Here is a 27,737-nt window from a genome sequence, read left to right as displayed (position 1 = left end):
ATGGATGCGAACGGGTCGCGTTAGGATGCGAACGAATGAGCGTTAGGATGCGAACAAATCAGCGTTAGGATACGAACTAGGTGCCTAGTCGCGTTAGGATAACTAAATCTGAACTGATTTTCACCAAAACGTAACCCATTCGTTTTTGGACTAAAAAAACGATAATTGATACATTTTGTTGTTATTGGATAACAAATGCGTCCTGCACACTTATGAGCAAAAACGGGCGGACGGATAAGCAGAAAGAAAAACGAGACAGACATACGAAAATCAAATTAGTTTTTGAGTCGATCTTTACACTGCATTTTTCTGATTTGTTAAAAGTGGGTACATGTTTATTTATGTATGTGTATGTATAACAATATCATGTGAAACCCCTAAAAGCATACTACATACTTAGGATTTCCATATGATATTAAAATTTTGTCTGAATTAATATATTTTAAACATGGTGGTCGCCATTTGAATGAATGAGTCAGTGACACCCATCCATTTGTTTAGGTTTCACAAAAGTTACGGGTCTTGTCAGCTAGTCTCATTAGGATGCGAACAAATAGCGTTAGGATGCAAACTAGTTTCCTAGTCGCGTTATTTGTGGTACCAACTGATCCGTCTTAACTTAGATTTTCTTTTTCGAAGTTACTTTATAGTTTTTAGAGTGCAAAACAAGCCGATTACTGGCTTAGAAGTATGTCTATAGTGGCATGGGGCAGATTAATATCTGCACCCTCTTTTCAACCTAACCTAACTCATCCGTCAGTGGGGATGGATGCGAACGAATCACGTTATTCAGTGTTGCAATGCTTTGAGGCTTTCTGACGGCGGACTATGCCACACGTTTTACTATTCTGTCAGCTCAACGACTTATGGTCAGCCCCAGAAAAAGTTAACATTAAGTAGCAATTGCTACATCAACCAAGTGAGAAATATACTCCACCTGTCATTTTAAAATAGATGTCGAATAACGACAATCAGTGTACAACAAGCAAAAATTTAAATTTCCATGCCTGTATGCCCTTTACATTAGTATGTCTGACGATCGTATGTATGAATGAGTGGTCGTGTGGCTGGGCCATGCGTATTTATGTATGACTGGTTGTGTGCCTCATGCGGATGGATGGCACAGTGAACAGAAACGTAACGACTGTACTGTGCGTAAGATCGTCGTAAAATGTAATTAATTAAAATACATTTAAATCTTTAGATTTTTTCTTCTTTTTTTGTAAAGAGGACATATTGCAGATGCGTTTTAAGTGAAATTTGAAGAAGATATGTTAACTTAAACGGGTGCAATGTGTACTTCAAAATAGCCAATTTTTTTCGATTTCGATTTCTCAAAATGCAAAGCGGAGATACCCCATATGGGCTATTGTTGTTTATTTTACACATGTAAACAATTTTTTCTCTCAAATTATATTTGTAGCTTCCACTGCCAAAATGGCAATTTGGAAAACATCTTTGCTTGAAATGGGTCTTTAGGGTTTTTTGTGAAAAATTTCGGAAAGTATTTATTATTGGTTTTTAAGGACACTTTTATCTGCGAAATGGCAGAAAAAATCATTAAGATATCTTTATTCGTTTTTTTCTTAGCATTCTTTCAACGGAAATTTCTCCACTGATTATTTTAGTTTTTTTTTTTCTCCCGTCTATGTAGGTTTAAGGCCTTTTTATAATCGGCAGATGAGACCAGACGGCATCTACATCCAAATAAAGTCTAATGTGGATCATAAATCGGTTCAGATATTGGTTGGCCTAGCACAACTTACTGTTCGAAATTTTAGCAAAATCTGGTTAGGTTAGGTAAGGTTGAAAATAGGCATACACCTAAGCCAGTAATCGGCTTTTTCTGCGGTATAAATACTAAAAAGTAACCTCGAAAAAGAAAATCTAGTATAGAAATTTCGTGCTACTTACAAAATCCTTAAATGTTTTCCATGCCACGCCCCCAAGTTGGTTCTTGTCTGGTATTGTATCCCCACCTAAGTACCGGTGTCCTTAAGACGTGAAAGCCGGGCAATGACATAGGAAATGCTCCAACGTCTCATGCTATCACCTATTTAGTATAAGTGAGCTTGTAGTCCTATGTGTCACGTTATCAAATTGAAAGCTGTACTGACTTCCTTCTTACTCACTTACTTTTAGTAATAACCACGTCTTCTCTCGAGCCGGATCTCCTCATAAGACTTTCGCCGTCCTACCGATCATTTCGCTGTTCTACAGTGTTACATGCCCTTCTTCGACCATGCCCTTAACTCGGATTGCGACGACCCGAAAGGCTTCGAATTAACCAAGTTTATTGGCCTTCACTGCCAGATCGTCTCCTCTTTCATTCCCCCTTAGTCTGCTATGACACGGCACCCAAACGATACGGATTCTGCCATCTTCTGTGAAGACGTTAATCTTCTTCTTATACTCCTAGACTGTTCGTGACCTTACCGTTGTGGTTGTTATTACCCTGATGGCCAGTTTACTGTCCGTAAAGTTGTTCACACTAGACGTCCTCGCTTGAACACCACACCACCTCACGCATACCGTAATCGCCTGCAGTATCGTATTGTGGTGAGGCAGTTGGAAACAGAAATCAGTCCCTGGGTTCTCAATGTAGACCCCCAGCCCTACCCTGTCCTCTAGCTTTGATCCCTCTGTATAGCATGATCTCCCTGATGGCAATACCAGAGTTCCGTTAATCTAAGACAGTGCCTCTGGCGACAGTGACTCGCACTCGAACTCAAGTGTCATCTCAGGTATCGGAAACCAACACTTACCAGGTGGTTGTCAACATTCTAATCTAATCTATAAGCTTTCGGGTTTAAAGGAAGTTTTAAACATCGATTTCCATTTTTTTAGAAATTTCCTTTGCGTAGAGAGTTTAGTGTTTCCGCCTATGATGCCGAACTGGAGCTGGCAAACTATCGGTAATAGCAACATTCGATATTTTCGATAGTTTTAATAATAAATATCGATACCATTGTTATTTTCCCATATCCTATATTTCAAACGAAAATGAGAACTAAAAATCAGGAGATCGATTTATATAGAAGCAAATATCAATGCACAGACCAAATAAAACCAAAATTAATAGAGTCAGTTGGAAGTCATGAGAGAAATCATTGTGCAAAATGTTAGCCTAATCAAATGAAAATTGCGCCCTCTATAGGCGCAATGCATCTTAAAGGATACGAATACATTTAGTGTAGCGTTGCTTATTTTTGCAAAAAAATTAACTTCCGATAGTATCCATCGGGAAAATATCAATCGATATTCAGTTAAAATAATTAAATATCGATAGTGCCATCGATATTTTGCCAGCTCTATGCCGAACACCTGATGATGCTCCCGTCCTGAACATCACAATGGAGAAAAACGTTTATTTGTTATTGTTTGCATTCTCTTCGGACACATTTTCTAATCTCTCTCTCTCTCTCTCTTTCATTCTGAACTTTGGTAAGGACTTGAAATTGCTGACGAAAGGTAAATCTCACCGAAAAGAGCAACTTTCCGGTCCGTTAGACTCCCTTTGTTTGAAGTCAAGCGCCTGGGTCATTTCACTTCTCTTTTTGAGAATTTCACCCTTCATTAGAGGTAAAGGCCAACAAAAAAACTTTTTTACTGAAGCCTATTTTCTACACTGCAATAGTCTGGAATACATCAGATCTATTGAGTAAAAATTGGTGCTTAAACGGAAAGTGTAATTTTTTTTGAATGGAAAGTGGAATATTTCTTGAAGAGAATGAGCAATTTAGCCTCAATTTCTTAATATTCTCAGCTGACTCTTAAATCAGTCAGTGTAAAAATGTTTTTTTTTTAATTAAAATCGACTGTCATCCCTTTCAATCAATTTAACGAAAGAAACAATAACACAATTTGTTTATCAGCAAACGTCGGAGTATTTCGGCACCAACTTGAACCGATAAGGCGCGACGTGCACTTGTATCTCAACATTACGGGTATTTTATATCTCACCTAGTTTTTTTTTAGTATTTATAAATACTCGCCCACACTTGCCTCTCAGTTATTGGATTTGTGCTGTGGTAGCTGGAGACATACATACTGAAATGGCTTCGGCTTTGTTTGTAACACTGTGTCTTATATTAATGGCCGCTTCTATGGCATTAACCATTACCTGTGTCTTAAAGAAATTTAGGCAACATAATATTGTTAGTAGCGGCCGAGGGACTAACGAAAGTAGGTAATTGTTTATTATATCATACACTCTGAGAAATTTCATAATAAAACAGGAAACATGTGTGCTGCAACAGCAAAAAGTCTGCTGAAAATGACACGGCAGTAACCTTTTTTGCTTAAATAACAAACATTTTCTGCTGTTTTCGGATCGTAAAAATTTGAAAATAGCCTAAAAATGTAATAAATACAATAAATAAAATTTATGTTTCATCTCATCTTTTAATTTTCTACATTTTGACATTTTAAACAATTTTAAATAAAATTAGACAAAATAACTACCAAATTCATATTTAGGCTTTTTAAACCAAAAACGTACGTCTAAAATTGGGAAAAATTTATATCAATAGGTAATTAGTGCTGTAAGTCTTGTTTATAAGTTCAAAAATTTTGTACGGTTTCCTTCAAAAGGTAAATTTGTGTTATTTAATATCAGCAGACAGTGTTTGCTGATGTCAGCAGACTAATGTCACTGGGTGTATTTTTTAATGTGATATCGATTTCTTTAGAATAAAATACCAACGTTTTTTCTTTAGTTCTTTAGTCGACCTTGTAGGCGGTGTAGGCTTTGAAATTGAGTGAGGGTCATATTACTTCATACGGTTCAAATAATTTCTTCTTTTATTACTTGGTTTAGTTTTCAAAAAGGGCAAATCACTGATCCTCAGTGATCGTGCATTTTTGCTGCACAATCTTTGTTTTACTTCTAAATTGAACGCAGCTGGAAGCTTAACTGCTGGTCAAGTTTTAAGTGACCCGCCTTAAGGTCCATGTCCGCCTATGGTTCTGAACGCCCTGGTTTGTATCTTGGCTCGAACATCAGACCCACTTTTTGCACATTTCACACAAATATTCAAGCGTAGCAAATTTCGCTCGCATTGCATAGTACCAACCCGAGCCAGCCTAATGCCAGCCCCAGTTTCCAACACCTCCTGATTGTCCGAGGCCCATCACAGGCCGAGAGCCATACATGACCCGAAGGTACATCTTACACTTTCCTAGAAACTTCCCAACAACTCTACCAAGGTTAGGTTAGGTTATTTGAAAAGAAGTGGCGGATATTAATCCATCCCATGCCATATGAACATAAACCTAAGCCAGAAATAGGCTTGTTGTGCGCTCTAAATAACAAAAAGTAACCTCGAAAAAGAAAATCTAAGTCAGAAATTCCGGGCTACTTACAAATTTTTCTCTATATCACGCCCCTTAGACAAGACATGAACCAAGTCTGGTTTTGTGTACCCACCTAAAATTGAACAAAAATATGCGACACCACCAACACTTGAAGGATACATAGCGCCTATAGAATACGCTATTTTAATTAGATTGTGCTAACATAATGTACAATGATTTCTCTCACTTCCAACTGACATTATTAAATTTGCTTTTATTCGGTCTGTGCATTGACATTGCTTCTATACAAATCAACCACCTGATTTTTACTCCTCATTTTTATTTGAAATAAAAGTGGTGGAAAATTAAAGATAGTATCGATACTATGGATATTTATTATTAGAAATATCGAATGTTGCGTACATCGAGAGCTTGCCAGCTCTACCCGAAAGGCTTCGGGTGAATTTTAGTTTTTTGACGGCTGCTCTCTGGCCTTCACTGCCAAATCGTCTGCTCTTTCATTACCCCCTAACTCCGCTATGGCCCGGCAACCAAACTATGCGGATCGTGCCATTCTCAGAGAAGGCGTTTGTCTCCTTCTTACACTCCAAGACTGTTCGTGACCTTACCGTCCTGGTTGTTCGTGACCTTACCGTCCTGGGTGTTCGTGACCTTGACTTCCTGGTTGTTATTGCCCTAATGGTCAGTTTACTGTCCGTAAAGATGTTCACACTCCACGCTTTAACACCACACCACCTCACGCATTCCGTGATCACCCGGATCTCCACCTGCAGAACCGTATCCAGTTCCATCTCAGTTGAACCCCAGGTCCACTCTGTCCTCTAGCTTTGATCCATCTGTGTAAAATGAACTTTCAGATGGCAATACCAGCGTTCCGTCAATCCAAGATTCTGCCGCTGGCAGTAATGCCTCGCACTCGACCTCAAGTGTAGTCACAGGTATCTGATCGGAAACCTCTTCCATTCCCTCCAGGTTTCATATCGTCACCTCGATTATACTGCGATGATGTGAACTGCACTATCCTCTATCCATTCTTTCATCGCCTTATGTCTCATAGCTGCAGTTGCTGCCTTACCCTTAACCTGTAGAGCCAGTGGACTATCATCGGATTCAAGCCCCATACGAGCATGCGGCCCTTCTGCACAGTGCTCAATATCTGTGAGCCGTCTCAGTAGGCTACTGAATGCGACACCTCCAATTCAGTTTCCTGTCCAAGATCACTCCTACCTTGTCAGATATCGAAATCGTTCTGTTGAGGAAACGTGATGCGTCCAATTGGCCCACCTTCGTCTTCCTCGAGAACAGGCAGATTTCAGTATTCTCGGCCCTCCCTGTAAACTAAGGGGCCTTGCGCACTTCCTTCGTTCCTGTTCCGATTTAATCTCCCTCCACAGGACACTGAAGTCTCTATTGCGGGAGGGCTGGCTTGGTATTCCCAGAGTACTTGAAAGCGGGAGCTCTTCTCCTTTGTCAGCGTTTTGGCAGTGTTATGCTCTTTGGGAGATCTGATTCTCTTTCCAGCTTCAGTAGAAGTGCTTGGAATGTCAGTTCTACCCTTTCCAGCATCTTGCACTTTCGCCCCATTGCGCTGCCGTTGCTTACTCCTCAGTCTCCTTCGTCGGGCCCCGAATTTCTTTGTCGGTCTTTTTGTGAGCTTAGCAAAGTCCTCGCTCACTACTGCCGTCATCACGCTGTCCTCATCTCTCGATTTGGATGCGATGACTGTTTCATTGACACTGTCGCTGTGTGAATTTGAATCGGAAACACCACATCTACTTAAAGGCTGTGGACGAACTGCGTATCCCTTTGGTTTATCCGTCTACTCCTCATTAGTCAGTCTGGCGACTGGTTGTGCGCTTGAAGCATTACTCTCGACTGCAGGTGCCAAGGCATCCACACCTGTAGGAGGGGCGTATAATATACTACGGTCCGATGCCACCACCGCAGCTTTTATGGCTTTGGAGTATATTTTGAGCCTACTCCGGAAAGGCTTAAACATTTTTGCGCAAAAGGTAGTACATACTTCGAGATGCAGATATTTATCTTATATGAAAACATGTCCCTCTTTGCTCAACCACATAAACGGCACTGTCAACCGACCTTCGAATAAAGTGCCAAGAATTCTCTGTAGTATCATCAAAACAACTTGCGAGAGACTATTGTAATCCTTCGGGCAACAGTGCCTCGGGCACTTGAAAATCTATTCTGAGAATGTCTTGTGCTAGAAATGATCTGTCATAGCCAACTAAGGTAAAAAGTAAATCACCGCTGAAAATATTTACTGATGTTCTCGTCAGGATTCGCACCAAGGTCATAGGCGCACATGATAACCTTTGCGACCCATAATAGTAATGGGACATTCTAATTTACCGTCCTAACTGTGAGACGGCTTTCGCGGTTAACAGATTCCAGCTCTTTGCGGCGATTGCTTGCTCAGATATATACCAATAGTGGCATGGTGCGATTTATAATCCACATATTTTTATTTCAGGGAAAGCGCACTTTCCAACACTTTCCAGAGAAGAAGCAGGGTATGGGTTTATATGGGAGCCATATCTAGTTATGTACCGATTTGGATCATAGATTGTGTAAGGTTTGGTTATAAAGAGATTGCCGGTTTAATACCTGTATGAGTGCGCCCGTAGACCATGTGTCCCGTAATGATACCGAAACCATACTGTACTCCTTCCTACTTCCCTTCAGTAACAGCCTCGTAATCTCATGAACCGGCTCCCTTGTATTTTAATTTTATTTAATCTTGTTTTGCGTTTGTTAGAAAAATACGTACGGAGCCTGTCTGTTATATCTGAAATTTTTATAATTCTTAAGTATTTCTAATAATTGCAAAGTAACGCAATGACGTTTACTAGAATGGTGCCATGTATGTGTCAAATAACAAGTCATACTGTTATTGGGCTCAAGATTTACAACTGATATTGACGCAAAAGCCTTTCTTATCTCACAATCAATATAATCTGGAGTATACTTCTATTTGGAATCTGCCAAAAAATATTTTGGCTAGGTATAAAACAAATTTAAGCGGAAATGGAAGCCCCTCCGTCCTAAACTAACAGTGATTAACGTTCGTAAATTTCTTTAAAAGTATGGCAACTAATCAGTATCTTCGGACATATAATTGATCAATGACGCACAGTGGGATGGGGAAAAAAAAATTAGTAGAGACTTATTTCCACCGTTTCTGAGCGGATAAAGATATCTGACCTGTCATGCCAAACACAATGACTGAGACGTCTGACGTCCAGTGACAGCGAAGCGGTAGACCAGATTAGGCCACATAGTTTTGTAATGTTAGGGGTTGATCGCGAAAAATTACCTTACATGTCGCCAGAGGCATAACCACAGATTGCAGTTTCCTTGGAATGTTGTTGTTGTTGTAGCCACATTTTCATGTGGAGGCGGCGATCTTCGTCAAGCTCCTGTAGTTCGTTCCGGTACAAAGGACCGATCGAATAAAGAACGGTGTGACCATTGGTTATTTAAAGGCGCCAATAATCCGCCTTATCATATCGAGCATCATAGGCACTCAGTATTTGTACAAGAGTCGGTGACGCCCGGCCTCTCACTGACTCTCTCCGCTCGATACAGCTGATTGGCCGCGACTGCCGTTGCAGCTACTCCGTATGGAGCATTCCACTAACCGCAACCTGTGGACGCGCCCGGTAGCTCGCAGCTAAGCTTCTCGTGACAGCAGTGAACACCACACAGATGGGACCTCAATGTTCCAGCCTCTGTGGAGCTCTCACCTATCCCGTGCCAGCAATGTGTAAGGTAGTTCCTAGTCTCGCAAGCTTGTCCGATTTACAATTCCCTAGGATATCTGTGGCCCGGCACCCAGAACAAGTGAATTTTAAACTGTTCAGTCATCTCGTTGAGAGATCTGCGACAGTCGAGGGCGGTTTTTGTGTTCAGAAACGGGTTCTACAGCGATTTAATGCCAATCGTCGTTGACATTATATCTTAACCATTCCACCACTTCCTTAATTGCAAGGATTTTCCCTTGATAAACCCTGCAGTGGTCAGGTAACATCTTTGATTTGACCAGTTCTAGATCTTCAGAGTGCGGGCCAAAGGCCACCTGGTCGTCTAGTTTGTAACCATCCCTATAGAATTCTATACAACTTCTATTACCAGGGATATCGTAGTTCCAATCGGTTCTATCGGGAATAGTGACACAGTACTTTTTATCAAAAAGTGTTTCTGGTAGGGTGTAATTCACACTGCCTGGAACATCGGATATTGTATCAAGGATAACACAGTGCCCGTAGCCGTCACATGACCAAAGAGAAAGCTCCCTTAACCTCACGGCAATGGACGCTGTAATTTGTTTACCCACAATATCCAGAGGCATTAGATGTGGCATATAATTCAGTGCATCAGATGGTGTCGTCTTCAATGTGGCTTTGATCCACAAACAAGCCATCCTTTGGATCCGGTGAGTACTGAACAGTAGGTGGACTTTTGAAGCGCCATCCACCAGATCACAACACCATAAAGCATTATCTTACACGCAGTTTAAACCCCCAACTTTTGCTAATGGCTCTCTTGCAGATGTATAGGGCAAGAGTTGCCTTTCTTACCCTTTCCAAAATGTTGGATTTGAAGTTCAATCTCCTATCCAACAAAACACCTAGGAATTTTGCGCTTTCTGCAAATGGAACATTCTCTCCTCCCAAGGAGACAGGTGCCACTGTAGGCAACCTGTATCTCCTGCTGCAAAGAACTAGTCTTACACAGATTTATACCTAGACCCATTTTTCTGTTGCACTTAGAGCTTCCTGAAGTATATCTCTTAGAGTGCTGGGAACTTTTCCCTAACCGCAATTGCCACGTCATCAGCATACGCGACCACTTTTACACCTTTTTCTTCCACAGACAATAATACATTGTTAATAGCTATATTCCAAAGTAGATGAGACAACACACCTCCTTCAGGTGTTCCTCTGCTGACCCATCTTTTTAGGTCAACAGATCCCAAGCCAGCCGTAATGCATCTTTTAGTAAGTGAGGTATTCATAAACTTTCTTACGGTAGAGTTGATGCCTAGAAACTCCAACTCCTTCATGATTGACGTCGGTTTTAGATTATTGAAAGCACCTTCAATGTCAAGAAATGCTACCATTTTATATTCCTTGACAGCGAGAGAACCCTCTATTTAGCCGACTTGGTCGTTAAGGCCTGTTTCAGCAGACTTGCTTTAACTATATACATGCTGCTGCCGCGACCAGCGATCTCCAGGGATCTTTGCCCTAAGATATGTTTCTATCAACCTCTCAAGAGTCTTCAGCATAAATGTTGACAGACTTATAGGACGAAAATCGTTCGTCTTCGTCTGGTAAGGGTTTTCTGCTTTCGACATATAAATGTCCTTCCATTCCACAGGTATATATAACATGCTGATACCAAGAATCCAGTCTATCAGACACAGCTTGTAATGCAACCGGTGATACATCATCAGCGCCTGGCGACTTAAAGGAGTTGAAGCTTCTTATTGCCCAAAGGATTTTCGGCTCAGACACAATTTCTCTTATAACCTCCGACGAATGCATACCAATGACAAGTTGTCCGTTGGCACCACGTTGTCCGTTGGAGAATTTCTCGGGAAATGTGTATCATCGAGTAGTTATAGTGTTTCCTCACTAGACAGAATCCTCCTTAGCCTAGAGGCCTCAAATCTATCCTCAACGGAGCTGCAGAATTCTACCCAGGATTTGTTCTGAGTCTTTCTCAGCTCGCCCTTATATTTTCTTAACTCAGCCTTATAGATGTCTTGTGACTTTCCCCCTGTTGAAGAGTTTTCTGCAGTCCTTCCTTAGACCAACCATCTCTGGGGTCCACCATGGCGGTCGTTGTTTGCCCCTTGGCTTGGCACTGAGACATGCTGACACAAACGTGGCATCCACTTGACCATTATTTCTATATCCTCCGCAGTTGACACTTCCTTTTCTGGTCTATAATGGATAGACGTGCAGAATTTGTACCGAAATGTATCCCAATCCGCCCTTCTTCTGTTTAGCAGAGGGAGCATTTCTGCAGTATTTACTCCAAGACTGAAACTAATATAACGATGATCAGAAAAGCTGTTGTCATCCAACACTTCCCAGTCGCATATTCTTGCGCTTATATCCTCCGATACAAAGGTAATATCTAGTACCAGCCGGCTGTTGTTGGTAATAAAAGTCGGTTTATCTCCTTTGTTACAAATCACCAGATTGCAACTTACAATATATTCGACAAGCAACTCACCCCTTTCGTTGACATCCGAACTTCCCAATATCTGGTGATGTGCATTAGCATCACTTCCTACAATGAGGCTCTTCTTCCCTGCAGAAGCGGCTCCAATCAGCAACTTAAGATCTGAAAAGAAAAACATTTTGAATACTCTTTGCAACAATACATGCTCTGTGTCTCCCATTCACCGTAGCCTCGAGTTTTTTAAATCCCAGAATGCTTAGTCCACGAACCATTCCTCTACACACCCATGGTTCCTGGATAAGAATCACATCAACTCCCCCGGCCATCAGGAGGACCTTTAGCGCTACCGAAGGGATCTTACATTGGTGGAGATTTATTTGAAGAAACCGGACCATAGCCAGGATTCAGAACTTCTACCACTGCTGTGTTAGACTCGTCTTCTGATTCCTCCAGGAGTTCATCCTCACAAGATTCATTAGAACTTGACATGATGAGCTTCCGTACGCATCCAAGGGCAGGTAAGAAAGCAGTGGAACCACTCTTCTCAGGACACTACACTTGGGGTGTGAACGATTTCTCCTTAGATGCTTCACTAACTGCTGCTGTCCGTTCTTTCCCGTTGGCGCGCACCTTGTGCCCAGTCCAACACAGGGCTTTTCGGGTCCCGTTTCGATGCCTTCCCCTCCTGCTTCTATCGTGGCAGGAGAATTTTCAGTCTTCTGCAATCCGCCAGACTTTAGCGTTGTGGTCGATATTTCCTCAGGCAAGTGTTCAGAGATAACTGCTGAGTCATCTCCTGATTTCCCAACCCCACCGCTTCTATTTCATCTGGGTGAATCCGTAGTATACAACTCCTTCAGACTTGTTGAGGTCTGCGAAACAGCCGGAGTTTAGTACAAATGCTGCATGTCTCCGTTAGCCATCAGTCTCATATTATCTTCCAGTCGGTGGTTGCAAGATTGGGACTATATTTCCTTAGTCTTACAAGTATGGAATTAGAATCTGAGCTTCGATGCCTTCCCCTCCTGTTTTAATCGTGCCAGGGGGATTTTCAGTCTTCTGCAATCCGCCAGACTTTGGCGTTGTGGTCGATAGTTCATCTCCTGATTCCCCAACCCCACCACTTCTGTAGACCTTCAGTTTCAACTTGTTGAATTCGTAGTATACAACTCCTTCAGACTTGTTGAGGTCTGCGAGATAGCCGGAGTTAAGTACGAATGCTGCATGTCTCCGGGCACCATCAGCCTCGTCTAATCTTCCAGTCGGTGGTTGCAAGATTGGGATTACATTCCCTTAGTCTTCCATGGAGGCCACCTTAGCGCAGAGGTTAGCATGTCCGCCTATGACGCTGAACGCCAGGGTTCGAATCCTGGCGAGACCATCAGAAAAAATTTTCCGCGGTGGTTTTCCCCTCCTAATGCTGGCAACATTTGTGAGGTACTATGCCATAAAAAAAAACTTCTCTTCAAAGAGATGTCGCACTGCTGCACGCCGTTCGGACTCGGCTATAAAAAGCAGGCCCCTTATCATTGAGCTTAAACATTTGATTTGGACAGCACTCAGTGATATGTGAGAAGTTTGCCCCTGTTCCCTAGTGGAATGTTCATAGGCAAAATTTGCATTTGCAGACCTATGGATTCAGCATCTAAGTGAATTCTTGGTATCCAGGCGTGCGCCATTGGTCAAAAAGGAATATCTCCGTTCTTTACTAAATCCTGTGCTGCACCTGGCCAAATCTAACCAATTTTTTTTTAGGGCGAAACGATACGTTTCAATTGAGCGTTGATCCCCGAAGGCAATTAGTCTGTATCGGCCCCGATACCATCATGCATCGTCGGAAGCTGAGTATCGGAGTTTACTGTTGACAGTCCACTGACTATCCCACTCCAATTATTCCTAGTTATGCAGCCCTGTTCTTCTGTTGTTTTGGGCATGGGTTGCCTTCCTGGTGACCTCAGTCTTTTGGCTGACTGCGGTGCAGTTTCCGAATCTAGTCTTTGGGGTAGTCTGTGCAGCGAATACCCAAGCCCAATTTAGTGAGAGTCTTAGAAACATTCGCACCAAACCGCTCAATAAACCTGAGAGAGATGCGCCTTCTATTATTCATGCCTCTTCAAGAGTGTGTTGGTTTGCAGGGGCAGGTCGATTGCCTAGGCAAATCATAGTCATGTGAAGATAGAATAGGTTCGGCCTTGTCCTTAAGACTCGAACCAGATGTCTTCCCCAAAAGACCCCGCTGACCAGTCGTCTGTCGGATAGTGGAGCCTGGAGCTACCGCTCAACCAATCGAGGCTTTAGCAGCAGACAACATGCTACAGTCTTATATCACTAACGCAGCTGTTGGATCTTGGGAGCCCATTCTAAGCCTACTCCCGGGCTTTTGAACTGCCGCTCCACTAGAAACAGACGCAGATCATTAACCGCCTAATGGATAACACCATCGTAGCTAGCCTTGAGTGACTTGATGTTTTCTCCAAAAATAATGAGAGCGAAATAACAAAATGTCCGCTCCACTCAACTGTTCTAAGAAGAAACAACCATATAAGCAATTTTGTAAAGATATCTTTATCCGCATCCACCGTAGCACAGAGGTTAGTATGCCCGCCTATGATGCTAAACGCCTGGGTTCGAATACTGGCAGTAACATCAGAAAATTTTTCAGCGGTGTTAACCCCTCCTAATGCTGGCGACATTTGTGAGTTACTTTGCCATGTAAAAACTTCTCTCCAAAGAGGTGTTGCTCTGCGGCACGCCGTTCGGACACGGCTATAAAAAGGAGGTTCGTCCCTTATTATTGAGCTTAGAATTAAATCGGACAGCACTCATTGATTTGTGAGAAGTTTGCCCCAGTTCCTCATGGGCAAAATTGAATTTGAAACTTCTATCCGCAGACTTATTTTCACTATTTTTTCCCATCCCACTGTGTGGCGCTTGCTATATATTTGAAAATTTTCTGCTGTTTTTGAAATTTTTGTTTAGGTTTAAGTTTTTTTTTTTATTTTTTGTACTTGTTTTTGTTTGCTATCTTATCGGAGTAACGCTTCATCTGGTTACTGCTGCTGCTGCTGTTGCCAGTCTCAATGGGTAGATAGGTGGATGTTTACCTGTAGGTTTCTCAAATGAAACAATGATTTACAATGAAGCAACCCACCAGGTACTTATTGGCAAAATTGTTCGATACTCTTACTTGTGATTCTCCCTAGTTTTGATGTTTTCAATATTCTAGTGGTGGGTTTAGTTGTCATTTAGGTCTGTAACGGTTTATTACTACATTGGTCTGTGTCGTATGTCATAGTATGAAATGTCCTCCACAATAAAACAACAAAATAATATCCAGGAACCTGTGCAGGAGAGAACACTGAACGATCGTCATCAGACATCGACCATAATTGTGGCAAGCATATTCGCTGTGGTGGTTTGCCTTGTCTTCATATGCATATGCTGTTCGTATTTGAAAAAACGAAAACGTAATCCTCACGCCCTATTTCCGGAAAGTAAGCAAAGTGCGTTTGTTATAAACCTAAACGAAACTACAACCACAAAACCCAAAGAAAGTTCATAATAAAATTGATATGAAAGAGAAAATTATAGAAGATTATAGTGTATTTTACCCAGGGAGGCTCGTAATTGTTTTAAGGGTGTACGGATTGTGTTAAAGGCAATTTAATCCAAATTAAAAACATAAAAAAATTCCAATATATTTTTTACAACCTGTGTCCTGTCCTGTTGTTTCATGGAACTTAATGCTGATCAAGAATCTACAATACAATATATACACAATCTCATGGCAGCCGGTTGTACGTACCGGATTGAACCGATGGATTCCTTCATCGGCAAGGGCTGCCGCCTCAGTGTACAACAGTGATACAACAACAACATACATATATTGTATAAAGACTTCTTATGACTTTAACGAAAAAACCTATTAAGTTGTAAACTCCTATTCTATGTTGAAGGGTAAACATATTTCAAACACCCATAAATGTTTCCGCTACCCATATAACTTCATGCACAGGGTAGCTGACCCGAGGGGTTGCCAATACAAACGACCACATTTTTATACCCTCCACCATAGGATGGGGATATAGTAATTTCGTCATTCTGTTTGTAACTCCTCGAAATATTCGTCTAAGACCCCATAAAGTATATATATTCTTGATCGTCATGATCTAGCCATGTCCGTCCGTCTGTCTGTCGAAAGCACGCTAACTTTCGAAGGAGTAAAGCTAGCAGCTTGAAATTTTGCCCAAATACTTCTTATTTGTGTAAATCGGTGAGGATAGTATTGGGTTGCCCAAAAAGTAATTGCGGATTTTTCATATAGTCGGCGTTGACAAATTTGTTCACAGCTTGTGACTCTGTAATTGCATTCTTTCTTCCGTCAGTTATCAGCTGTTACTTTTAGCTTGCTTTAGAAAAAAAGTGTAAAAAAGTATATTTGATTAAAGTTCATTCTAAGTTTTATTAAAAATGCATTTACTTTCTTTTAAAAAAGCCGCAATTACTTTTTGGGCAACCCAATAAATGGACCATAGCGGTCCATGTTTTAATAAAGCTGTCATATAAAACGATCTTGGATTTTGGCTTCCTGAGCCACTAGAGGGCGCAATTCTTATCCGATTTGCCTGAAGGTGTTTTGTTATGATTTCCAATAACTGTGCTCAGTATGGTTGAAATCGGTCCATAACCTGATATAGCTGTCATACAAACCCATCTGGCGTCTTGACTATTCTTAATCGTCATGACATTTAAAATCGATCTAGCCATGTCCGTCCGTCCGTCTGTCGAAAGCACGCTAACTTTCGAAGGAGTAAAGCTAGCAGCTTGAAATTTTGCACAAACACTCCTTATAAGTGTAAATCGGTTGGGATAATAAATGGACCATATCGGTCCACGTTTTGATATAGCTGCCATATAAAACGATCTTGGATCTTGGCTTCTTGAGCCACAAGAGGGCGCAATTCTTATCCGATTTGGCTGAAGATGTTTTGTTATGATTTCAAACAACTGTGCTAAGAATGGTTGAAATCGGTCCAGAACCTCATATAGCTGTCATACAAACCGATCTGGGGTCTTGACTTCTTGAGCCTCTAGAGGGCGCAATTGCTATCCGATTTGGCTGAAGTTTGGCATGAGGTGATTTTTTATGATTACCAATAACTGTTCTCAGTATGGTTGAAATCGGTCCATAACCTGATATAACTCTCATACAAACCGATCTGGCGTCTTGTCTTCTTGATCCTGTAGAGGGCGCAATTATTATCCGATTTGGCTGAAAGTTAGCATGGCGGGTTTCATTATGACTTCCAACTACTGTGCTAAGTACGGTTTAAATCGGTTCATAAACTGACATAGAGGGCGCATTTCTTATCCGATTAGGAAATTTAGCATGACGTGTTTTTTATGATTTCCAACAACTTTGCCAAATATTGTTTGAATCGGTTCATAACCTGATATAGATGCCATATAAACCGATCTGGGATCTTGACTGCGTGAGCCTCTACGGCTTTTCTCTTGACCTTCAATATACGTGTCAAATATGGTCTGAATCGATTTATATTCTGATACAGCTTTCATGTAAACCGATCTCCCTACATTACTTCTTGAGCCCTGAATCAGGCCATAACTTGATATAGCTCTAATAGCAAGCAATTATTTTCTTTTATCTTTTGTTGGCCTAAAAAGAGATACCGGGAAAAGGACTCGACAAATGCAATCCATGGTAGAGGGTATATAAGATTCGGGCCGGCCGAACTTAAGACGCTTTTACTTGTTTAATTTAAAAAATCAAGTGCTCGGAGTCGACACCGGAGTCTAAGTTGAAGTCGAAGTCAAGAAAATACTCGACTCCGCAGTCCTGGTTATGACATTATATCTTAGCCATTCCACCACTTCTTTAAATGCAAGGATATCTGCTTGATACACACTACTGTGGTCGAGTCACCTTTCGATATGACCGGTCCTAGTTCCGCAAAGTACAATCCAAAGCCCAACTGGTTGTCTAGTTTGAAACCATCCGTAAGCAGTCTATGTTACTTCTCTTTTCAGAGATATCGTAGTTCCAATCGGTTCCATCAGGTGTAGTGGTACAGTACTTTTTATCAAAAATCGCCTGGCAAATCGGGCATTGTATCAAAGTTGACACAGTGTCTGTAGCCAACGGTCGCAGCACTTCGATAAGTCACAATTTACAGAGCCATTAGGTTAGATTAGATTTAAAATAGGGTATAGATATTCGATAAGTCACCATTTACAGAGCCATTAGGTTAGATTAGATTTAAAAGAGGGTGTAGATACAATATAAATCTGTCCCATGCCACTATAGACCTAAGCCAGTAATCGGCTTGTTGTGCGCTCTAAAAAGTAAAGTCGAAAAAGAAAATCTAAGTTAGGAATTCCATGCTTCTTACAAAATCCTTGTTTTCCATGCCACTTTCCCAAGTTGGTTCATGTCTTGTATTGTGTTTCCACCTGAGTGCCGGTATCTGTTAGACGCGAAAGCCGGGCAATGACAAAGGCAATGCTCCTATGTCTCATCATCTTCCCCGCATGCTCTACACATTAGAGTTGGTAAACTATCGATAATCGCAACATTCGATATTTTCGTTGTTTTTAATAATAAATATCGATAGTATCGATACTATCGTATATTATACCTATATTTCAGACGAAAATGAGATGTAAACATCGGAAGATCGATTTATATAGAAGCAATGTCAATGCACAGACTAAATAAACAAAGATTAGTAAAGTCAGTTGGAAGTTATGAAAGAAGTCATTGTACAAAAAGTTAGCCTAATCGGATGAAAATTGCGCCCTCTATAGGCGCAATGTATCCCTAAGGGTATATTAAGTGTCGAATCGATTATTTTTGTTTAATTTTGCTAAAAAATTAAATTTTCCGATAGTATTTATCGGAAAAATATCAATCGATATTCAGTCAAAAAATTAAATCGATATTTTGCCTGCTCTACTACACATGCTATGACTTGCTACACCGATTTAACATAAGTGAGCTCGTAGTCTACCGTAGCGCAGAGGTTAGCATGTCCGCCTATGACACTCCTGGTTTCGAATCCTGGCGAGACCATCAGAAAAAAGTTTTCACCGGTGGTTTTCCCGTCCTAATGCTGGCAACATTTTTAAGGTACTATGCCATGTAAACCTTCTCTCCAAATAGGTGTCGCACTGCGGCACGCCGTTCGGACTCGGCTATTGAGCTTAAAACTTGAATCGGACTGCACTCATAGATATATGAGAAGTTTGCCCCTGTTCCTTAGTGGAATGTTCATGGGCAAAATTTTTTGTTGTATTTTTGAGCTTGTAGTCCTATGTGTCCCATTATGATACCAATAGCTATACTGACTTCCTTACTTCCTTTCAGTAATAGCTTTGTCTTCTCACGATCTGGATCCCCCCATAAGATTTTTGCCGTCCTATCGACCGTTTCGCTGCTCCACAAGCGCATTCATCGCCCACGCCCTTAAATCGGACTGCGTCGACCCGAAAGGCTTAAAGCGGGTTAACCAAGATTATTGACGGCAGTCCTCTGGCCTTCACCGCCAAATCGTCTGGCACCCAAACGATGCGGATTTTGCCATCCTCAGAGAAGGCGTTAAACTCCTTCTTACACAGCAAGACTGTTCGTGACCTCACCCTCCTGAACCATTAGGTGTAGCATAAAATTCAGTACATCTGATGGTGTCGCCTCTATGCGACTGTGATGCACAACCTGGTACGAGTGTTAAGGAAGCTCTTCCAAATTTCGTAAATTCTGGGTTGGAAATGCGGCTTGGCTTCTGTGCATTCTTTGCCTTTAATCGGGAAACAAGGCTATGTGGCAGCTGCATACATAGCTGGTCAGACCTGGTCTATATTCAGATCTTGAGGGGTCCATGCAACTCACTGTTACGGCGAAAAATGGGTAGTAAAATGAATTTTTGAGCGCGTTAAGTCTCAAAATCGCGTTATCCAAACTCGGCACGGTTGTTCATTGAAATCGAGGCAAAAATACGGATACAAGATTTCTTATTGGGAGATCGGTACAAAGGGTGCTGTATCAAGACATAGGCCATCTTTGAACTTTAGGCTGTAGAGTGAATTCACAAACAGACGCACGGACATGTGTAGATCCTCTATGAATAACGTCGATCTAGTACTTTGTTGCTTTGAAAATTTATAATTTCATGTCTTCCAAATGGAATGGCAGACTCTTCGGTGGTGGGTATAAAAACATATATGTGCCGCATTTTTGGTTAATAGAACATTTGGTGGGTTTTGGTCGGGTTTGGTAGGATTTTTCTTAAATTTTGGTACGAAATAATTTTCTTGAGTGGCAACACTGGTCAGGACGTCACGGTTCCTGTGGCATCGTAATGAATAAAAATGTCTATGTGAGACTGCCACCCAAACCAAATTCAACAAACAAATTCAATAACAAATATTCAAGATTTATTTACTCTTCACTAGATCATGACCACTGATGTTTGAAGGGGGAAACACAGCCATGACTCATAATTTTAATCTTATCGTCTCATAATTGAGAGAAAATCGATAACTGTAGAACTTATGGGCATATGTTTTGCGTTCCTACATTTAGTCTAAGTATTTATTATAACTTAAACAGTGTGTGTTCCCAGTGGAAAAGAAAGAAAACTTTTTGCAAAAATAATTTATCGTAAAAATGCACGGTGGTCAAATCGCTTCTATTGTCATTGGCAGCATTATAAGCGGCATTGCTTTACTATTTGTGTGTACAGTTTTAATTTGCCTTTGTATTAAACGTAAAAATATCCACAATCTAACGCAAATATCCCAACAAGGTAGGCATGTGTGGATATTCAATGTGTCAACACAAATTGATAAGTTGGCGCAACAACACAAGTTTGCAAAATACAATCGAAAGACGTAAATCGATTAACTTTAGTGTTGAAAAAAACAAGGACACCCTGTGATTTTACAAATTTGGTAGTGGTTAAACATAAACGTAACGTAATTACTGGCAAAAAGCCACCAAAGTACGTGAAGGGAAGAAAGGATCATTTGCCCAACAATCGTAACTCAGACTGCCTAGATAAGGTTGGGGATACCGATTAACCGATACGAGGACAAAGAATAGGAAAAAAAAATTGTGAAAAAGTCGGCCATTTTTGAACGTATAGAGGGCCATAGATGGCGCCTTGGGACAATTTGGTGGGCTTTTATAGTTGGCCACCATGGACTTAAAATTCCTTGTTTGATAGTGCTTGACAAATCCTACAAAAAGATGCTTTCATGTGTAAGATATCTTTTATAATGTCCCAAATATTCAACTTACAAAAATATATATTCCCCCCAGTATGGGACATTCCGTTTGTTACAACTCGAAATGTTGCTCTAAGACCCCATAAAATATATGTATTCTTGATAGGCATGATTTAAAGTAGATATAGCTCTCGAAAGCAAACTAACTTTCAAACGAATAAAGCACCATCCAATTGTTGTAGGTTGGGTTTAAATAGCAGCCTGTCATCAGACTCACTTAGACGCATTGTGAAAAGGAAGATGCCTTCTAGTTCCTACCGTTGAACCATACAGATCGCTTTTAAGAGCCCAACAACTTGCGAATGTTCACATCTGCCAATTTAGACAAGTCCTCAAAGAAATGGGAACCTAAAGAGGAACTCCTCCTGCCTGTCGGTGCGGGATAGTTGTTCAATAGTCTGCTGTTGTTCGACGTTTTCACAGCTTTTGCAGAAGTCGTTACTTGCAACCTTCAATATGCTTTCCGACCCGACAGTAATCCGTCTTGAAGGACACGATGACTGAGACGTTTGTTCTAGCCAGCGACAGCAAAGCGGTAGACCTCTTTTAATCTAGACTGGGGCACATACTTTTCACAACCCCCACTTTGTCACCACCCTTCATTCGTTGCCCTACGTGCCTGATCCTGAAGACTTAGCCTACATTTCACTAGAGGCATACCCACAGATTCCAGTTTTTCTGGAATGTGTAAGATAGTTCCTAGTCTCGCAAGCTCATCTGTTCTACCCTGGTATATCTCTGTGGCCCGACACCCAGAACAGGTAAATTTGTAACTGTACAGCCATCTCGTTATGCTATGCAACTATGCTATCGTTATGCAACTATGCTGTCGTCGTCATACAGCTCGTGGTTCATACGTCGCCTATATTCTCCATTAACGCAAACTGGTCCATATATTTTACGAATAATCTTTCTCTCCAACACTCCAAGCACTGCCTCATCTGCTTTCACAAGTACCCATGCCTCAGGACCATAACAACACGGGTAGTATCAGTGTCTTGTATGTGTAATTTTCGTCTGTCGAGAGGTGGCCTTGTTTCTAAACTGCTTACTTAGTCCAAAGTAGCATCTGTTTGCCAGTATTATTCTTCGCTTAATTTCAAAACTGGTGTCATACGTTTCGGTTACGGTGGTGCCTAGTTAGATAAAGTTGCTGACTATCTCAAAGTTGTGGTTCCCAACTTTCTCCATTTTCTTTATCTGCTCGGTTGTATAAGGCGTTTTGGGAGTTGGAACCATCCATTTCGTCTTATCTCCATTTACTGGCAGACCCATTTTCAGTGACTCTCTTTCGATTCTTTCAAAGGCAGCAGTTACTACTTCCGGTGACCGACCTATGGTGTCGATGTCCTCGGCATAGGCGAGTAGCATGTGTTCTCTTGTGATTAGTGTGCCATATCTATTCGCATCTGCATCTCGTATAATCTTCTTCAACAGGATATTAAAGGGATCACACGATAGGCTGTCTTCTTGTCTGAAACCTCGTTTAATATTAAATGGTTCGGAGAGATTCTTTCCTATTCTTACTGAGGAACGCGTATCAGCAAGTGTCATCCTGCGGAGTCTTATTAATTTGCAGGTTAGCATGTCCGCCTATGACGCTGAACGCCTGGGTTCGAATCCTGGTGAGACTATCAGGAAAAAAATTTTCAGCGGTGGTTTTCCCCTCCTAATGCTGGCAACTTTTGTGAGGTATTATACCATATAAAACTTCTCTCCAAAGAGCTGTCGCACTGCGGCACGCCGTTCGGACTCGGCTATAAAAAGGAGGCTCCTTATCAGTGGCTTAAACTTGAATCGGACTGCACTCATTGATATGTGAAAAGTTTGCCTCTGTTCCCTAGTGGAATGTTCATGGGCAAAATTTGCAATTTGATACCAAACTCAGACATGGTTTGAAATATTTTTGAACGTAAAGTAGTATCGAACGCGGCTTTGTAGTCAACAAAGAGATGGTAGGAGTTGATTTGTCCTTCTCGGGTCTTTTCCAGGATTTGGCGCAGTGTGACTATTTGGTCCGGGGTGGATTTACCAGGTCTAAAGCCGCATTAATGGGGCGCAATTATTTCATTGAATTTGGGTTTTAATCTTTCACACAGTATGCTCGAGAGTATCTTGTATGCGATGGGTTTGCACATTCCGTTTTGTCTACTTTCTTGTGTACGGGACATAGTATGCTGAGGTTCCAATCATCGGGTATGCGTTTGCGCAGATAAGCTGATGCATACCCCTTATCAGCGTGTCGCCAGATTGCGCAGATAAGCTGATGCATACGCCTTATCAGTGTGTCGCCTCCGGTCTTAAATAGTTCTGCGGGTAACCCGTCAGCTCCTGCTGCCTTGTTGTTCTTTAGTCGGGTCACTGCTACTTGGACCTCATTCTGACTAGGAGGTAAACATTCTATACCATCATCATTGATTGGTTCTGCGGTATCCTCTTCGCCGCCAACGTCGGACACTAGCAGCTGGGTAAAATGTTCTCTCTCTCTCTCTCTTGGTCGTACCACACTCTTGGTCGTACCATGGGTTCCTTGAAGGAGGCTTCCGGTATCCAAGTACGGATTTCGCGGGATTTTCCATGGAGTGGGCAATAGTTTGCCACTGCGCCATATCATCGGAGCAATGAGTGCTTTCATCAAGCAATCAATCTTTGGTAGGATAGCCACTTTTCACCAAAATAATGCTTTTTAAATTACAATCTACATCAATACATCATGCATAATATGTTAATAACGTATATGATTTGTATATCCATTATATTATAAATGTGTAAAGTTCATTTGAACTCAATTGCTACTGATAATGACCATCGATGTTTATGGCAACCTACATCTTTTGCGGAAAATCACACCTATTAGTCATTGTTCAAATCTTATCTACCCTACGCAACTTTTTAATGGAAAATCCTTTTATGTACTTGTTTGTGCTCAATCATAAACAAATATATTTCCGAATTTTTCATTTAGTCTAATTATTAGTTACAACTTGTGTGGTGTGTGCATAGCTTACAAGGAAATACATTTTTTGGAAATTTTTTGCACAAAAATGTATGGTGCAATAATCGCTTTTTTTGTCGTGGGTAGCATTTTGTCTCTTATTATTGTAATAACGATGTGCACCGTTTTTATCGGTGTTTGTTTTAAACTGAAAAATATCAATGACCAAAGGAAATCAGAGAAGTGTGGTATGTATTTTTGAATACAAATTTAGCAACTTGTGGTACATAACAAAAAATAAGGAAGCCTCGCGATCAACAACATTATTTTGATGCACAAGAGATTAAATTTACAGCAGAACGTATAGAAGAATGGACGTAACGAAGTACACATAAAAAAATTACATATGTACGAATATTTTGGTAATAGTTGGTATGCTGAAGTTCTATTCATCATTCTATTCTTCTTGGGTTCTGCTGCCTTAGTACCCGGGTTAAAGCCGAAGGTATCGAGGTCGTCCACAGATTGCGGATATTGGAATGTCGATTGATATTTTACCGATGGATACTATCGGCAAAGTTAAACCTTTTGAAGAGATTTGAAAATTTGTTTAAGATAGACAGGTTGCTTGGTCTTTATTTCTATAAGTGTCAGGTTTTAGGTTTACATCATGAGAATTTGTATAAATGGAAAAGTCGTAACCAAAACTTCTATAGTTAAAATGATGTTGAATTATAAAAAAACTTTTTTATATTTTGAACTATCTGAACCGGGCCCGCTCCGCTGTGCCCGATAATGCTATGTTGGAGAAAAGTAGCCTTAATTTGGAAATTTCTGCCTATTTACAATTGAAAATGTATTCCAATTTTCCTATGGGTTTTTTGAGGGTTTTCGGTAACCCACGAAACACTTAGTCCCTCAATTGGATTCACTTTCTATTCTTAAATACCTTTAATTTTATACCCATATTTTAGTGATTGGTCTACAAATCGGTTTGGAAGGTTTTGGGGGTGGGCGACCCTCCCCCCGAAAACCGCCACCTGAGATTCTGATAACAAAATTTTGATTTAAGGTTAATGTAAGTGTGCCAACAAAATATCGGTTAAGTCGCCCTACCCATCTCCGAGATCTGGTGTTTTTGAAAATTATTGTTAAGGCCCGTCTTAGCATGGGAAAGTTAAAAAATAATAATGCAAACAAACGTAACGAAGTCATAACGAAGATAAATGCTGTATGATCAATTTTGGCCACTCTGCACTCTATCTGTTCATGTTGGCTTCTCCAAATTAGCGCCATTTACTGGCTGTTGGATCAACTTAACCCATTTGAAAACAGTCAGTAGATGGCGCTAACTTAAATGTTAGTGCTACTACTCGCTTGGAGTGGCTTATCGCCTATAACATTGATTATCATGACTACTTATTAGTCATCATTTAGGTTTTTTCAAATTGCCATATTAAACGATTTTCTGATGATGGTAAAGAACTACAATAATTTGTCAGTCTATATATTTGGTGCGGTGGCATGTAAAACTTTTGAACCGAAAAGTGTTGCCCAGCAGCAAGTCGTTTGGTCTTGTCTATCGATGAGCTAAAAATTGTTGCAATCTTATCGTTAAGGTTTGCAACTCCTCCTATCACGCTGAACGTCATAATTTTTGGGGTATGACGGAACAAACAAATTTACAAACCCACAAACAAACAAACACAAATTCATTTTTATATATTGGGTTGCCCAAAAAGTAATTGCGGATTTTTCATATAGTCGGCGTTGACAAATTTTTTCACAGCTTGTGGCTCTGTAATTGCATTCTTTCTTCTGTCAGTTATCAACTGTTACTTTTAGAATAGATATAGACTTTTTTAATATAAAACTCATCCCTTACGAGTATCCTTTGATGCTGTTGTAGCAGTGGGTTGTGTTCTATCTTTCATCTGCTTGATTCTGTTGAATATCCCGATCCAGAAACTCTGCGACTAAGGTGGGGTGCGTTCAGAGGGATCTGGGTCTGAGGCGAATGGGTCTGGCTGGAAGTTACAACAGCTTTCCTTTGTAGAATTCAAATTCCACATGCGAAATGCCATTCAAAACATCGACTAACGTTAGACGATAACATTGTGTTTATACTTTCCTTACCAAACTACCACCCTATGGTTCACCACACTATTCTGATTATAATTAGATCATCTTGTTTGTTTATTTTTGACTTCACTGGGTTTAAATTATTACACATCATGTCAGTCACAGCATACGATCGGCATCGAATCCGCGCAAAGCTTCTTCGCGTTATATTGGCCATTACTTCTCTTGTTATTTTTAATAAATCAATCAGCTAAATAAATTTTGTAGCAATGCATGCCTTTGAAATAGCATTCTTTCTTTTGTTTTGCACAGCGGCTTTGAGTATTTTAATATGCTGGTGTTATGCTTTGGTATCTTGTATTAAACGTAGTGGACGAAACGCCCCAGTGGGATATTCGCGAGCGGCAATGGGTAATTACATGAGTGATGATGATATCAAATATACACCACAACCATAAACTATTGGGTTGCCCAAAAAGTAATTGCGGATTTTTTAAAAGAAAGTAAATGCATTTTTAATAAAACTTAGAATGAACTGTAATCAAAAATACTTTTTTTACACTTTTTTTCTAAAGCAAGCTAAAAGTAACAGCTGATAACTGCAATTACAGAGTCACAAGCTGTGAAAAAATTTGTCAACGCCGACTATATGAAAAATTCGCAATTACTTTTTGGGCAACCCAATAGTAAACACATATTGATGTAAAAGTTTTCTCCTTGATGAATCATATCTATATATAACAAAACAAACATAATCGTTGGTCCACACAAAATATGGCTCATTAGCAAAAAGAAAAAAAAAAACAAATATGTGATAAGTTCGGTCGTGCCGAAGTTTGGATACCTACCACCATGGATATACTCATACCAATCATTTTAGTTTATTACAACTCCATAACCATATCAGGTCCAGAGAACTCCTATACAAGTCATAGTTTCAGCAAAATCGGGTAATAAATCCGCTTTTTAAGGGATAAGGACCCTAAATTGGAAGATCGGTTTATATGGCAGCTATATCGAAATGTGCTTAAAACAAATAACTAACTGTTTCAAATTTCAGCGAAATCGGGTAATGAATAGAATATAAAGAGCGCAGAAGATCGTGCCGCTTGGAACGCTATTCTACGTTCGGTTAATAAGACATATGTCCTGTCATAGCCAATTTAAGCATGTAAGCAATAAAAGCAGAATTTATGAGCACAATGCTAATTTTGTCCATGAAGTTTGCCCCCTGTTCCACTAAGGAACAGGGGGCAAACTTCTCACATATCAATGAGTGCAATCCGATTAAAGTTTTCAGCAAAAAGGGGCCTCCTTTTTATAGCCGAGTCCGAACGGCGTGCTGCTGTGCGACATCTCTTTGGAGAGAAGTTTTTACATGGCATAGTACCTCACAAATGTTGCCAGCATTAGGAGGGAAAAACCACCGCTGAAAATTTTTTCTGATGGTCTCGCCAGAATTCGAACCCAGGCGTTTAGGGTCATAGCAAATGCAAATTTGCCCATGAACATTCCGTTAAGTAACAGGAGCAAACTTCTCACATGTCAATGAGTGTTGTCCGATTCAAGTTTTTTTCTTATCATTGAGATGGGCCTCCTTTTTATAGCCGAGTCCGAAGGGCGTGCCAAAGTACGACACCTCTTTGTGGAGAAGTTTTAACATGGCTGCCATACCAAATGGTACAGTACCTCCCAAATGCCGCCAGCATTAGGTGGGGATAACCACCGCTGAAAATTTTCATTATGTTCTCGCCAGGATTCGAACCCAGGCGTTCAGCGTCATAGGCGGACATGCTAACCTTTGCGCTACGGTGGCATGTCCGCGTCATAGGCGGACATGCTAACCTTAACACTAAGGTGGCCTTCAGGGTCAAGACCCTAAATCGGA

General features: G+C 40.8%; 1 protein-coding gene across 9 annotated transcripts in view; it reads left to right on the top strand.

Annotated features, from left to right (window-relative positions):
• Positions 1–27,737, top strand: part of LOC106091768 (protein shisa-5) — a 92,602-nt gene that overhangs the window by 41,332 nt on the left and 23,533 nt on the right. The window contains exon 1 of one of the 9 annotated variants that reach the window (XM_013258413.2): positions 14,816–15,023. The exons of 5 other annotated variants lie outside the window; for them this stretch is intronic. In XM_013258413.2, coding sequence (XP_013113867.1) covers positions 14,831–15,023 — 193 coding nt within the window. In that variant the 5' untranslated portion in view covers positions 14,816–14,830. Of the gene's footprint in view, positions 1–14,815; positions 15,033–20,170; positions 20,352–26,059; positions 26,261–27,737 lie in introns of those variants that run through there. 3 more of the 9 variants (XM_013258412.2, XM_013258416.2, XM_013258415.2) reach the window with 3 other exon arrangements.

Source organism: Stomoxys calcitrans, chromosome 5 (assembly GCF_963082655.1).
Source record: "Stomoxys calcitrans chromosome 5, idStoCalc2.1, whole genome shotgun sequence".
Taxonomy (NCBI): domain Eukaryota; kingdom Metazoa; phylum Arthropoda; class Insecta; order Diptera; family Muscidae; genus Stomoxys; species Stomoxys calcitrans.
This window is presented reverse-complemented; position numbering and strand designations above follow the sequence as displayed.